At 37.1% G+C, this 15,164-nt stretch overlaps 1 protein-coding gene across 1 annotated transcript in view; it reads left to right on the top strand.

The window, feature by feature from the left end:
• The window catches only part of sh3kbp1 (SH3-domain kinase binding protein 1), a 338,963-nt gene that overhangs the window by 278,656 nt on the left and 45,143 nt on the right, over nucleotides 1-15,164 (top strand). The window contains 2 exon segments of the mRNA XM_039745542.1: nucleotides 5,155-5,320; nucleotides 10,044-10,129. Coding sequence (XP_039601476.1) covers nucleotides 5,155-5,320; nucleotides 10,044-10,129 — 252 coding nt within the window.

The following is a 15,164-nucleotide window of genomic DNA, read 5'->3' as shown; positions in this document are numbered from 1 at the left end:
TCTGACAAACGTGAAAGGGTCTGGAGAAGCCGTGGAGAATGTTATGCTGCCTGTAACATCGTTCAGCATGGCCAGTTTGGTGGTTGGGTCAGTGATGGTCTGGGGAGGCATATCCATGGAGGAACACACAGACCTCTACAGGCTAGACAATGGCACCTGGGGATGAAATCCTTGGATCTATTGTCAGACCTTGTGCTGGTGCAGTGAGTCCTGGGTTCCTCCTTGTGCACGACAATGCCCGGCCTCATGTGGCGAGAGCATGCAGGCAGTTCCTGTAGGATGAAGAAATTGATACCATTGACTGGCCCCTACGCTCGCCTGACCTAAATCAAACAGAACACCTCTGGGACATTATGTTTTGGTCCATCCAACGCTACCAGGTTGCACCTCAGACTCAGCTCAGTGATGCCCTGGTCCAGACCTGGGAGGAGATCCCCCAGGACACCATCTGTCATCTCATTATGAGCATACCCCAACATTGTCAGGAATGCATTCAAGCACATGGGGGCCATACAAACTACTGAGTACAATTTTGAGTTGCTGAAATGAAATTTCTGCAAAATGGACAAGCCTGTCACATCCTTTTTTCACTTTGAATTTCTAGGTGTCTTTGATTTCAGTCCTCTGCAGGTTGATAATTTTCATTTCCATCAAACGATGTGGCATCCTTTTGTTCCTAACACATTACCCAGTCCATATTAGTATAGATATCCAGCATTATTTTTTTCCCATTGAAATCTGATGTGTTTTCAAAGTGTTCATTTAATTTTTTGAGCAGTTCATATTACATAATTTAGATTGTAATTATAAACAGAGTAGCAATAATATCATGGTGTGAGATGTTTCTTAGGAGCATTTATATATAGTTTGCAATTGTCTGTTTGTGTTTGAAATTGAGTCCAGTGCAGATCATTATATTTATTGTCCCATGTGTGGCTTTTCACCAAATAAATATTAAACAGCCAATTAATTGTAGTCCTGGGACTTTACTGAAAGCTGCTGGTATACTGGCTGTAGCAGCTACTTTCAAACTGGTGAAAGCCAGATAGGCAAATGTTGACTTTAGACTATGTAAATTATGAAGCATTGTATGTTTGAGCAAATTTAGCATGGTGAATTCATTATTGTGAGCAACATCAGACATTTATAAGAAATGGCATCTTAGAGTACAACAAAAATGGGAATAACAAAACTACTAAATAAGTAAAATTATTTTCTGTCATTTTTGATCTGTTTTTCTTTGTAAAGGTTGCAGTGGTTAGGGAGTTGGTCATATTTACTTCCCTTACTCCAAGAGTATTTCCCTATTTCTGCTGTATATTTTACAGGTGGTCCCAGGTCAAATGAACAAAATAATCTGCCCATCTTGTCTCGAATCTTTAACCCCCAACCACCCCTCCCCCATCCAAGAACTTATAAATGGAATACCCCGATAGGAGCATATGGCTACCATCAGCAGAACTCCAATTATACTCTAGACTAAACTTGCTTTTTGAAAATTTTTAAAACATATCATTTTGTGTGTGTCTGTGATTATTAAATTAAACTGCACATTATCCAAAAAAAGGTTTAATTCAACATAGCAATCCAATTTCATATAAAACAAACGTTTCCAGATGACAGGGCACAATTCAGTCCTTTAGTTTATTTGCCCCAGCTAGCTGTAAGGTTCTTTCCTTGACTCCTTCTAGTACATGATAGACAAGTATGCTCCAGGTTTTATTGCCCTTCATGTAGAGCAGTTAATCCTGATTTCTATGTTGAATGTGTTTTTTCTTATTTTCCAGTGATGCATAATATGTTTTTTTTGTTTTAATTTTGAAAAATCATAGTAAATGAAGTGCCTCAGCATTTTTCATGATTTTAAATATTTCAATTTTAGGTAAATTGATATTCTTTAGCCCAGTGTTTCTCAGACTTTGTGGTGTCATATCCCATTTTTTGAAATGCCAATGTGGTCTCAATCCATGGCATCTCCCTCTGTGAATTTAGGGCACCCACCAGTGTGGCCGTCCTCTGTGAGTCCTTGAATTTAGCACAAACGTCTAAGCTTTATGTCCTGTGTGATCTCCAGAGCATTAGATGAGTCAAGGACTATCTTCAGTGCTTTTCCTGACAATCGTCAGAATGAGGAGGTGGTCATCCTGGATCGTCTACTGTCCATCTGCTGTCACTGTGAATCAAGTTTGATTGTCAGTTTGGGGCTGGGGTTTCATCACAGCCCTCATGTTGGGAAACACAGTTTTAACCTGTATGGATTGCTATATTTGTTAAGTCCAGTGATGCACCTGGTTCAGTCTTTCTGTTCAGCTTAGTGTATTTCCTCCTCATGTTATTGGTTTGTCAGGAGAAGGAATTAAACTTTGCCTCTGGACTGGTCTACCCTGTAACCTTGTTTGCCAAATTTAGTTCCTTGCAGTTTTTGCTTGATAATAAAGGCACTAAGTCTGAAATGGTCCTATTCAAAGGAGTGACATGTCATAGGAGTGACATAACAAAGGAGTGAAATCTCAGATGTAAATTTCAAAGGAGTGATGACCATCCAACCAACCATCCAAGTGGTAGGTGAGGTAGGTTTTTTTGGTGAATGTACTTTCAGGTGTGTGTGGTAGGTGACTCGTTATATCACTCCAATAAAATGTCACTCTTTTAATACAGTGTTTATGTCACTCCTATGAAGTGTCACTCTTTTGATACAGACCCGTCTGAAAGCATTGACCAAGTTTAAAGTTTTAATGTTAATAATTCTTTCACAGAATATAGCTGTTTTTAAACATTTATCAGAATATTAACTATAAAACTAAATTCATACTTCAGGTATATTTTTGTCTTTCAGTTTTGACCAGTATCTGTGTCGAGTATTTTTATACAGTACTTGTCCCTTAGAAGTGAAGAGTGGATACGGCCTTACTGGTTGACAACTGGTTTGGTTTACAGTTGTCAAATGACACAATACATTTGCAAAATAATGTAGTCAAAATTGTGAAATCATACAATTTCAAAAATTTTAGTGAAGAGAATAAATTTCAGTAATCCAGAGGGAAAAGACATCTACTTAAAAGAAATTTTAAAAGTCTATACAATAAGCCTGTACGAGTGGGTTTTTATAGGAATCTATTTTACATTTGACAGTTGTATTTGAGACTGCAAGAACAGTGAAACAAAACACTTAAAAATTCAGCTACAGTGAAGTGAGCAGCTGTGTAGCAATTTGGGAAGATGCGGCTAAGAGCGATTGAATTGTCATAGGTAGGTGTAACACTCCTATGGCTTCAACTCTACTTTAAGGTTGTCAAAATATATAGGCTACCAATTTACACAAGCCATCAAAAAACGAATTTGATTTGATTGTGACAGTGTTGTTTCCAGCCCTGGAGGAACACAATAACTGCTTTTGTTTTTAATTTAAAAGTATTCATAGAGAATTGTCTTCCTTTTTATTTTTTTTTCTCTGATTCAAAACTGACCACCCAAAAACCTAGGTATCCCACTGCTTATAATTGAGAAGCAGTGTCTAAACGATTAGACAGGGAATTAATGTTTCACTTATGCAGTTTTACTGTCAGATGTCTTTAACTATCTATCACTGTGTTAGGGAAGTCAGTACAGCCTCTCATACAGAATCCGCTTGATTTGAGCTTCTAGCTGATGAATCGTTAAATCAAATTTCTGCTAAATGTCAGAGAGCTATGGATCTTTTTCTAAAATTCAGCCTATGCTAGCTCAAACATTGAAGTACCTACTGTAGAACTAAAAGGAATAATAAGATTATGCTTTCTTTACTTTGCTTGTTGCCTTTCTAGGTTGTCAATTATACTGTACCAGTTACACCTCCTACAACTGTAAAACTGTACCTATATATATAAATGAAACAGAACTATTTGTGAACCTTCAGTAGGAAACTGAAACTGTGAAAAAATGTGCATGTGGACAAATGGCATAAACACTGAAGAGTGTACTACTCATTTTATGACTCTAATCATAAAGTTATTTGAGAAAATTGTTTAAAATGAATTTTCAAAGCTTTATCATAGAACCCTGTTCTCACATACCACTAGCATGAATACTATAAAACTACTACTACTGCTACTACTACTATAGGAGGCAGCTGGGCTAGAATCTTTTTAGTTCAACAATCTTAAACCCAGCTGCTTAATTTGCATATATCCAGGTAGCAGAATGAAATTATGTGTCACATGTTTGTCATATAACAGAAACTAATTAACAACAAAAAGTAGAGTAGTATATTATCAGCAATAGGGAATTGTGCATCAGGATTTTGGAGCTGCCCTTTGGTGCAGATTGCTGATGAAATTAGGACAGTGCAGTTTTACTTTGCCTATTCACACTTAGTTTCTTTCCTTATTGTCTTTTCCTGTTCATGCATTTTATTCTTATTTTGTTTTTCAGATGCAATTTAGACTTTGTTACATAATTTAGACCAACTCTGCCTGATTTTATATAACAGTTTAGTAAGGTTTTAGGTCATGTGTAAGATTAGTGTGGAGTTCTTCATTGTTTTATTGATTTATAGGCTGTAATCTGTGCAAAGAGGAACTCAGGGTTATACTGTTGGCAGCTTCATAAGTTATGGCAGAACTGTGCAGTTGACTGTCTGTACAAAAGGAAGCCATCATAGTTGAGCTGACAAGAGTGATTGTGTTTGCTGTGGATTTTGCTGCTACATTAAGCTAAAAGGTTGCTTTCAGGTTCTTTACTTTACAAAAGGAGGCACTACTTTTGTACATGGTAAATTGTTGTATCCGTACTCACATAATGACAACATTACTGTGATCCTACTTGTCCTTTTGGTTGCTTTTTATAGTTTTTTTAATTAATTGATTCATTTATGCAATAAATGATTTGTAATCCTTTAATATCAGTCAATATACTTTTATATTATAAGTTAATGTTTTCATATCAATCAGTCAATCCTTTTTTCTATATAGCACCTATTATAGATGTTTTCGTGTGTATGAACAGATTATCGAACATTTCAGTTAAATTGTTAACTCTGTATAACCAAAATCTGTTATGTAGTCAGTCAAGTTATCCTGTTGACTATATGTATGTATATGTGTGTGTGTGTGTGTGTACCATATGTGTCTATCTATAATATATATATATATTCACAAGATTTGTTGACATTTTTAGAAGACAAGCATGAAAAGGATCTCAAACATGTAGATACACAGAAGACTGTTTTACCTGCTGTGCCTCCAAAAAAACCTCTGCCACCCAAATCCAACTCCCTTAACAGGCCTGCATCATTCCCCCCAAAGCGGCCTGAGAGACCGACTGCACCTACTTCTTGTATACGGTGAGTATTCTCTAACTTGGCGATTGACTTATTTCCATTATGGAGTTAGTCTAGGGCTGCCCAACCATGTATCTGCAAAGGAAAAAAAGGATATACAGTAGATTACTGTATTTCTATGCAGAAAAAGATAGAAGGGTAAAGACACAACATTTAAGCTATATAGCGCACTTGATGAAAGTTATACAGCCTTCTTTACTTTTTAGTATGGAAATAACATTTAACTTTTATTTCTATTGTACAATGTGTATTATTGACCTGATATTAATGTATTGTTAATGTTTACAGTGAATAAAAAGGTTTTTCACTTGCTTTTTTATGGTCCCTTCAAAGACTATATTCCACTTTATTGTTCATAATCGATGAGGTGCCATTTCTGTGTGACTGTGGCACTAAAAATAATTTGACTGACAGAACCAGCTCACCTTGCTGGCTTGTTTAAGCATAACATGCCTCATGTGAATGTCAGAGCATCATGTACCCTATGAAGATGTCTGTGCTCTAAAGGCATGTATTGGAATTTAATTAATATCTTAGGCTACTTCTACTGAATGTAATCAAATGGATCCCTTCCTTAGGAAACACAAAAAGGATAACTGAAGTTAGAAAGCATGTATCAGAAGGTAATGACAATTGAGATTGATATTAACTTTAGGTGCTCCAGGAAAATGTAGAGATTTATTTGCAGATATTTGTTAAGCCTTAAAGTGCCAGAATTTCATTGTTTTTTCTCTGTAAATAGTGTATGCCTAAAACAAGTAAGGACATTCTCCAAAAATGGAAAATAAATAAAGAGTCAGTGGATTGGTTTCAGCTGTGCCCCTTTAAAATGCTGAGACACCAGTCTGGCACTTTGATGCCATCTGCTGCTCTTTGTAACTTTATGACCCTTGTGTTTGTTCTTATTTCATCCTTATCTTGTGTGTTGTATAAAAGAAAAGTAGTATAAATATTTCCATATTTTTATACTTAAATGGTAGCTAATTTCAAATAGTTTTTTGTTTCAGTCTTAATTTTTGCAATTTTTTAATTAAGTGTTTTTAAGCTTAATTATGATCCCATTACAATCAGTAGAGCACAATTCAGTCAAAAAATTCAGTCAGTACAATATTCTAGACATTAATATTTAAAACCGAAATGCATTAATCATGATCATTAATCAACACGTCCTCATTTATACTGAAACATGAATCCTGTCCCTGATAGATTTTAAATGCATTTAGTTGTTTTACAAGTGCATGATGTTCAGTTTTACAGCAAATTACTGTATGTTTTGCACAGCTTGATGAAGAATGTATATTGTGAATAGCTGAAGTCCATATCTTATAAGAGATCTTAATTGTTTCCCATAGTCTATATATAAAGTTGAACCAGAATTCCCAATTTCACATAGAATCTGAAAATCCCGAGTTACTGCATGTAGTTTTCAACTGGCCATTGTTCAACAATTAATACAAGGAGTCATATTGTAAGGTTTAATTTATGTTAATCGGTTTTTAACTACTTTGATTTTTTGTCTGTTTAAACAACATGTGAATTCATTATATAATTAGTAATTTGTAAAGTTTGTAATAACCTGAATTTGTTATATTGTACTGAGCAACAGTAAACTAAAACTGAAGTTGAGACTTTGTCAACATTTAAAAACAATTTGAATAAGATATTGGGGCAGCTTAGCTAGTGACTAATCAAACAAACATGTTGAACCGAATAATCAACTCGCTTTTGTGTTGTTATGTTCATAGAAGTCATTCATTTGTGCTCTTGGGGTGTATACTTCTGTTTCTTCCTGTCTTTCTTGTATTGACCACCTGCTTATTTTCTTCTCATTGCAAGCTGTTTCCTTTAATTTCTTACATGGTCTCTTATTTCACCTTTTGATATTGGTTTTTAGAGCTACTGTTCAATTAAAAAATAATTGCACATTTAAAACTTTTAATCAAAATAAACTGCATATTCATTTAAATTTTACATATTTCTTTCAGGAATATTAATATTTTTCTATACAATCAAAAAAGAAAAACTCCGTGATTAATTTCTAGTACAAAACAGTTTTAATAATCACTTGCCCAAGCGTATTGTTCAGGTTAGTCCAGTTATTGAACAGTTTTGCATAACAAACAATTCAATAAACGGGGATACACTAATCACTCAACAGCTGAAAGTAAGTTTTTTATTACTAATACAAATTAGTCTAGCACTTTTATTGGTTCTATCAATAACTCTGTCTTTAAAATGACATGAAGATGAAAAATAAGATAGTATTGGTTTTCTGACTATTTATTCAGCCAGTTACTTAATTAGAGCAAGCACATGGAATGCTCTTTTTTATTAACACCATATCCAGATACAGAAAATAGAAGTGTACAAGGGACCAGTGTTTAGAAATGCTACTTTTAAAATTAACAATATTTCCAAGATAGAAATTAAATATGATATATACAGTAGTTACTTATTATAAAATGTAATCTATTACATTTCCTTCCAGTTGAGATAGGAAACCTACATTTGTAATCAAAATCTCTTTCCTTGAACAAAAAGAATTGAGAATATTGCAACATGCATTGCTATTGCATTCCTGATCAAGATGTTGAATCACTAATGTTGATGCTAATGTAAAGCAGGATTCAGTGCTGTTTATTTTATTGTGCAGCTTTTAATACTCATGTTAAGCCTCTGTTATTTCTTAGGATGTCAGTTCTAGCATTTGGTACAGTAGAATGTAAACTCCAATAAAGCTTATTTTATATTGAAATGTAGAGGTCAACTACATCTCAATTTAGAAAATCTGTTCAGTCAATCATTCATGGTCTGTGAAGTAAAAAACATAAATCCACCTTTTACATCCTCAGCTCGAGTCCCCAAAGATTCATGGCCTAAGCACTAGTTGCTGTGCCAGCCATTCACACTGTTTAAACATATATGTAGCAATAACTGGATTAAAACTAAACTGACATTGTAATTATACCCCTTAGCACAAGCAGGATTAAATGCAATACCTATAACTTTTGTTCATTTCCTTTGACCTGATTGCACGATACGCATGTGCTTGACCTCTTCCTTGCTAGCTGTAACGAGAGAACTGGAGCCCTCATGTATAGATGGTACAGCCACAGCAGGCAGCATCTTTCTGTAAAATAGTGCACTAATAATTCTAACAATCTTTTTTTTTTTTTTGAGCAATGGTGCTAAGCTCTCATAGTAATGCATATCTATTTTTTTTTTTTTTTTAAAGTAACACTGGTATTATTTCTTGAATAAAATATGTATTGTGTTAAGTTACTCATTACTTTAAAAAGTTAACTACATAACGCACTGCAAGGGATGGTAGTGGCCGGAGATGCTAAATATTTTTTAGCTAACTTGGCCAGGATTGGATTATTTGTCCTCCAGTAACTTCCACCAGTGTAATGGGACCAAGTCATTGTCATATGTTTGCTCAAGTCTGTATTGCTAACAACTAATTTCATGAAGGAGGAGTTTGAGCTTTCACGCTTTCTTTTATGGGGGTTCTTCTGGTGTGTGTTGGTCATTAACAAGAAACAACATAGGAAACAAGCAAAGCTGACCCCAGTGACCAGCTGCTGCTGTTAATAAATAGTCTTGGATTCATTTGGCACTGCTTCATTAACAGCTTGCAGAGTGCAGTCAAATTAGCTAAATTAAATTAATGCATTTAGGTGTTAAAAGAAGGAATGGCAGAAATGTTTAATGTGTTAATCACACATGTTAACAGTGAATAATCAGCAGCCCTACTGATTTTATATCCATTAGTTTACTGAGGTGACCACCACAAAGCCATGCTGGTCTGGTGGTCACACTAACTGCATTTCCATCTGTTTCTCTTGATTCCATCATTATGGCCTTACCAGGTTGTAATTTACAGTATAAACTAACATGTAAGTGATCTGGTTTTTCTCCCATTACTAAGCATCTCATTGTTTCATTGGTACTATTTGCTTTTATTCCATACATACAAGTTTGTATGTATTGAAGTTTTTGCATGTATATTTATGCAACTTCTGTGCTATGCATTATGTGCATTCCTATTTTATTTATTTATTCTTTACATCAGTATTTGAATGAGTTTATTTGTACATGTCCTAGTGCATCATTTGTCTGTTTCTGAAAGCAGTTATTTAACATTCTGTGTACATTCATGTATGCATTTGTTCTTTAGATGATTGCAACTGATCCAGTTAAATATACTCGATGCAATATTGTCAGCTATCATTCTATTATCAAATTTGTTCTTGGTAGGTTTGCTAGTAAGATACTGTTTAACTTTTGTAATTTTGAATTGTATTGCTCTTTGTATATTTCAAATACTGATTACAGTATATTATTAAAAAGGTTTATTCTTTTAGTGTTCTCCATATCAATTTTGAATAGTTTGTTTACCAGCTTGACTACCAGAATTACATTTCCGTTCTTAGTTCTGTAGTGTTCTATTTAGGGTAAGGACTTGGACAGCTGCTGGAATGCCTCATTTGTCCCAGTGACAAAAATTGAAACAATAATAGCAACAACAGGTTTGAAATGAATGAATAACTTTTGTGACAAGTCATCTGTGTAACCCAATATTTCTGGCACTGCAGTTCCTTCTGTGTCACTCCCTTCTTGTTCATTGTGAAGTGTTCCTGTTCATAGCTCTGTAATTGTCACACTTTGAACCAACGGATGTGACTTACTAGTGTTGGGTTTGCATTTCTGTGGTTGTTTGCAGGTCTGAGAGCCCAAAGTCCGATGTAGGAAGTGTGACATCAGGAAGCACAACTGAAAAGGACGCATCTGAAAAACCGAATGACTTTGGTAAGAGATTACTGCCTTGAAGCTCTTTATATCTTTAGCAGAACTAAAAATAACTTGGAAAAATATATACCGTCATCCTGCTTTTTAAAAATGGCCTGGTAAGATTAATTCAAACCCAAGGTTAAATGACAAGAATGGTAGCTTATCAGCTTACTCACAAACGAACACTGAGATAGTGTGCAGTATCAGAAGAGAAATGCTTTGTTTAAATTATCATGGAACTATTGCAGTTTTAATGGCGAAACATTTGGTACTTATTTTAATATATTTTTTTATACTTGGGAAGTTTAAATCACCTTGAATGAATAATTATTAAAGGTGACTTATTAACATTACAATATATATCTACTTAAAAAAATAAGATAAGTAACATACTGAATACTTAGCTTCTCTGCTTTCCTTTGCTGTTTGACTTTGTATTTCTTATAAAGAATGCTGAAAAAAGTTATGATTATCATTCGTTCTGCAAATTATCTTTCACAGTTATTTATGGCACACACATAATCAGGACCCCTGCTTTGTTATAATGTTAAAATATTATAAACTTTATTACACTTTATATTAGGATTCACTAAATAAACTTTATTAGACATTCTTGTGAACTGCAGTAGGGAATAAGTATATAAATTATATAGTATGTTTTTGTCTGTGTGTATATAGCGTATATTAAGTTTATTATTCTTCCAAGTTTTAAAACTGTTCTAAAAACGATGGAAGAAAAAACAACTTCACCGTAATTACAAATCTTGTAACATTGGCTGACCAGAACTGAGAGAGAGACACACAGATGCGTTGTGCAGTCTGCCCGCATTGGGGGAGAGTGGTGGGGAACTATAAAAGAGAGAGTTCATCTGAGATGCTCATTTTCACAGAAATTCATCAGTCTCTTTGAACAATGTGAGTTTTAAAAGACGTGGCTTTGGAAAGATAGGAGTGGAGTATCATAGCAGGAACACTGAGGGATGTAGTGGTGGAATTGTGCCAGAGCTGAGAGCGTAGAGATTCGTGTTCAGCCGCTGAGTATCCTACCTTTTACCTCTTTTCTAGTTGTATTTTGCTGCTCTCCATTGATATATGATTACTTTCATGAAACAATTGAAGATTTTCAGTTACCTGTATGTTTTTTTCAAAAACAGGCAATTTAAAGAAAATCTTTAAAATTGGAATTGAGGTTTTTAATATTGTCAACCTTGCTAAAGCTGCAGCACTCAGTTTAAAAACATTTGGCTTTAAATAACAAGGAGTGTCACATAATGTGATTAAGGAAATATAACATGTTATAACTTTGAAAATGAATAATGTGCAATAATGTATTAACTTTTGCAGTCCTAATATATATATATATATATATATATATATATATATATATATATATATATATACACACACACTGTATATGTATAAAATATATACTTGTTCTATATTGCAGTTCATCAGAATACGCCTATTTATTTTTTTGAATCACAAAATGCATTTTAAATTTGCCATTTTTGTCCATCAGGCTATACTCAATTACCTATAATGTCAAAGTGAAAATGTTTTCATATACAGTGGAACCTCAAGATACGAGTTTAATTTGTTCCAGCACTGAGCTTGTATAGCGAATTTCTCATATCTAGAACAAACTTCCCCATTGAAAATAATGGAAATCCAGTTAATCCGTTCCTCAGCCCCAAAAATATCAACATAAAAATCAATTTTCCTAACAAATACAAAAACAAAATTTTCCTGATAAATAATATATACAAGTGGAACCTCGGTTTGCGAGTAACTTGGTTTACGAGTGTTTTGCAAGACGAGCTAAATATTTTAATTACCGTAGATACTCGCCTATTAGTTGACCTCGCAGATAAGTCGAGTGTATTGTTTAAGCCGAAAATTATGAAATTTGTTATGACATGCGTATAAGTCGAGGGTAATTCTTTGAATTTCATAATTATACCCAATGTATCTGGGCCCAGACTTTCAACATTTTAAACTTTGAAGAATTTTAGTAAGCCAAAATTAAAACTCCAAAAACATTTTTATTCATTTACTTACAGTTAGAATATTTCAATTAAATTCGTATTCAAATCCCTCGCATATAATAAAGTGGTCCTAAGTGTCTTCTTCAAATCCTTCAAAGTCTGACTCTTGTTGGGATCAGAGCTTAAAATAGAAGTCTGACATCCCAATTATACTGAATGTGGGATGTGGATGGAGTCCACTCACAACCCCAGTGCCTCTTGCACCGAATTCCCCAAGTCCAGGGCCCACAGTTTCTGTGCCTTTGCTCTGGCCGCCTCCTGTCCTCTCTCCAACTCCGTCCTTCTACCTCCCAACTTCCACCACTGAATGGAGGGAGGCGGCCCCTTTTATGGGGAGCCGGATGGGCTCCAGCTGCTTCCCGGCACTTAACGGTGGCCACACCCCTGTGTGGCGGAAGTGCCGGCGCGACTCGGAAGCCGCCCGTGTCTCCCCGGTCGTCTTCCCCCCGGCACTTCCTGGTGTGGCGGAAGTGCCGGGTTCCCGGAATAAACAGGCACTGGGGCGCCGTCTGGCGGTGGCCACGGGTCCCTACAGGGCTGGGCTTCCAAGCCCTGTACCCGAGGCCCCCTGTATAACCAGGACGGATGCCCCCACTCGGTCTGGAGGAGGCACTCGCCCTCCTCTGGTCCTCCAAAGCGTCCCGGTCGGGCTCCAGCCCCAGCCCCAGCTGAGGACCGTACGGGGTAAACCAGCATCGGGGCTCCGCCTGGCGGTGACCACGGGCCCCTACAGGGTAGGGCTTCCATGCCCTCGACCCGTGGCTCCGAACAGAACCAGCACGGACGCCCCCTCGCGGTCTGGAGGAGGCACAAGCCCTCCTCATGTCCTCCTGGGCGTCCCCAGCCGGGGACCACAGTGCCCTACCGCTAGCGAGGACACGTGGGTCCGAACGGCACAACCCGAAAGGGCAGCACGTCCCCGGTGAGGGTCCTACTATGTCCCCAGGGCCCAACACGGCACCCTGGGACATCCGTCTTCGGCACCCCCTCTGGCGCAAACGTGCCCCATGGTCTGCGCCGCGCTCGCCCCCGCTGTTCCCCGCAGCTGGGACACTATTGGCCTCCTGGCGTGGAGCTCTCAGAGCGGCCGCTTCAGGAGGGCAGGTCCCTGACGACGCGTCCCGGCGTGGAGCTCTCAGAGCGCCCGCTTCAGGAGGGCAGGTCCCTGACGACGTCGCCCCGGGCGCCGCCGGGCATCGGGCCTGTGGAAAGGAAAAAGAGGGCCAGAAGCACTGCCAGGACACTCACCCGAGTGCCCTGCCGGTCTCCATACCCGCAGTGCTCCTGCCCCTTCCGACAGCCCCTGACTTGCCTGCTGAAGTCCTCCGCCGCAGGTTCCATGCCCGTCCGCTGTCCGCGGCACCGCCTCGCAGGCAGCTCGCCCAGCCGCCCAGGGATCTCCTAAGCTGCGCACTCGTTAAAACATTTGGCTTTAAATAACAAGGGTGTCACATAATGTGATTAAGGAAATATAACATGTTATAACTTTGAAAATGAATAATGTGCAATAATATGCATAGAAGGTGAATATGCTGTATTGTGTTCTTCTAATTTAATCTACTCTAATTTATGGTCAAGCATTACTTTTTAAAACTACTTCTCACATACAATTTGTTATGCCAAATTAGTTTTATGTTTTCTTGACAAATCTGAGGAATACCAGATGATATGTATAGCTACAACAACAACATTTATTTATATAGCAATTTCATACAAAAGTAGCTCAGAGTGTTTTACATAATAAGAATAGAAAAATAAAAGACACAGTAAGAAAAAAAAATAAGTCAAATTAATTAACATAGAATAAGAGTAAGGTCCAATGGCCAGGGTGGACAGAAAAAACAAACTCCAGACGGCTGGAGAAAAAAAATAAAATCTGTAGGGATTCCAAACCATTAGACTGCCCAGTCCCCTCTGGGCATTCTACCTAACATAAATGAAACAGTCCTCTTTGGATTTAGGGTTCTCACAGAAGGACTTGATGATGATGGTCACGTAGACTTCTGGCTTTTGATCCATCCATCATTGTTGGAGCATCATGATGCTTTGAGTAGGTGGTGGTGGTGCAGGCCGCCACCACAAAGAAACCGGTAAAAGAAACAGAAGAGAGAGAGTAGGGGTCAGTACGAATTTTAGAGCCACCATGAATAGTTATTATGATGAATTGAACGTAGAGTATCAGGATTAAGTTAAAGTGAAGTTATGAGAAGGCCATGTTAAAGTAATGTGTTTTCAGCAGTGTTTTAAAGTGCTCTACTGTATCAGCCTGGCGAATTCCTATTGGCAGGCTATTCCAGATTTTAGGTGCATAGCAGCAGAAGGCCACCTCACCACTTCTTTTAAGTTTTGTTCTTGGAATTCTAAGGAGATACTCATTTGAGGATCTGAGGTTACTGATTTGGAATATAAGGTGTCAGACATTCCATATATAAGATGGGCTTAGATTATTTAATGCTTTATAAACCATAAGCAGAATTTTAAAGTCAATTCCGAAAGACACAGGTAACCAGTGTAGTGACATCAAAACTGGAGAGATGTGCTCGGATTTTCTTTTCCTAGTTAGGATTCTAGCAGCTGCATTCTGCACTAATTGCCTGAGAAGAGTCCTGAGAAGAGTGCTTTACAGTAATCTAGTCGACTGAAAACAAACGCGTGAACTAATTTCTCAGCATCTTTCAGTGATATAAGAGGTCTAACTTTAGCCATGTTTCTTAAGTGAAAAAATGCTGTCCTAGTGATCTGATTAATATGCAATTTAAAATTCAGATTACAGTCAACAATTACCCCTAAGCTTTTTACCTCCATCTTGACTTTTAATCCTAATGTATCCAGTTTATTTCTAATAGCCTCATTGTATCCATTATTGCCAATCACTAAGATTTCAGTTTTCTCTTTATTTAACTTGAGAAAGTTACTATTTATCCAAGTCAGACATTGTGTTAGTGAATTAAGAGAATCGGGGTCATCAGGTGCTATTGATAAGTACAGCTGTGTGTCATCAGCATAGC

This window comes from Polypterus senegalus, chromosome 2 (assembly GCF_016835505.1).
Source record: "Polypterus senegalus isolate Bchr_013 chromosome 2, ASM1683550v1, whole genome shotgun sequence".
NCBI lineage: Eukaryota > Metazoa > Chordata > Cladistia > Polypteriformes > Polypteridae > Polypterus > Polypterus senegalus.
The sequence above is the reverse complement of the archived record's forward strand: the minus strand, read 5'-3'. Positions and strand labels throughout refer to the sequence as shown.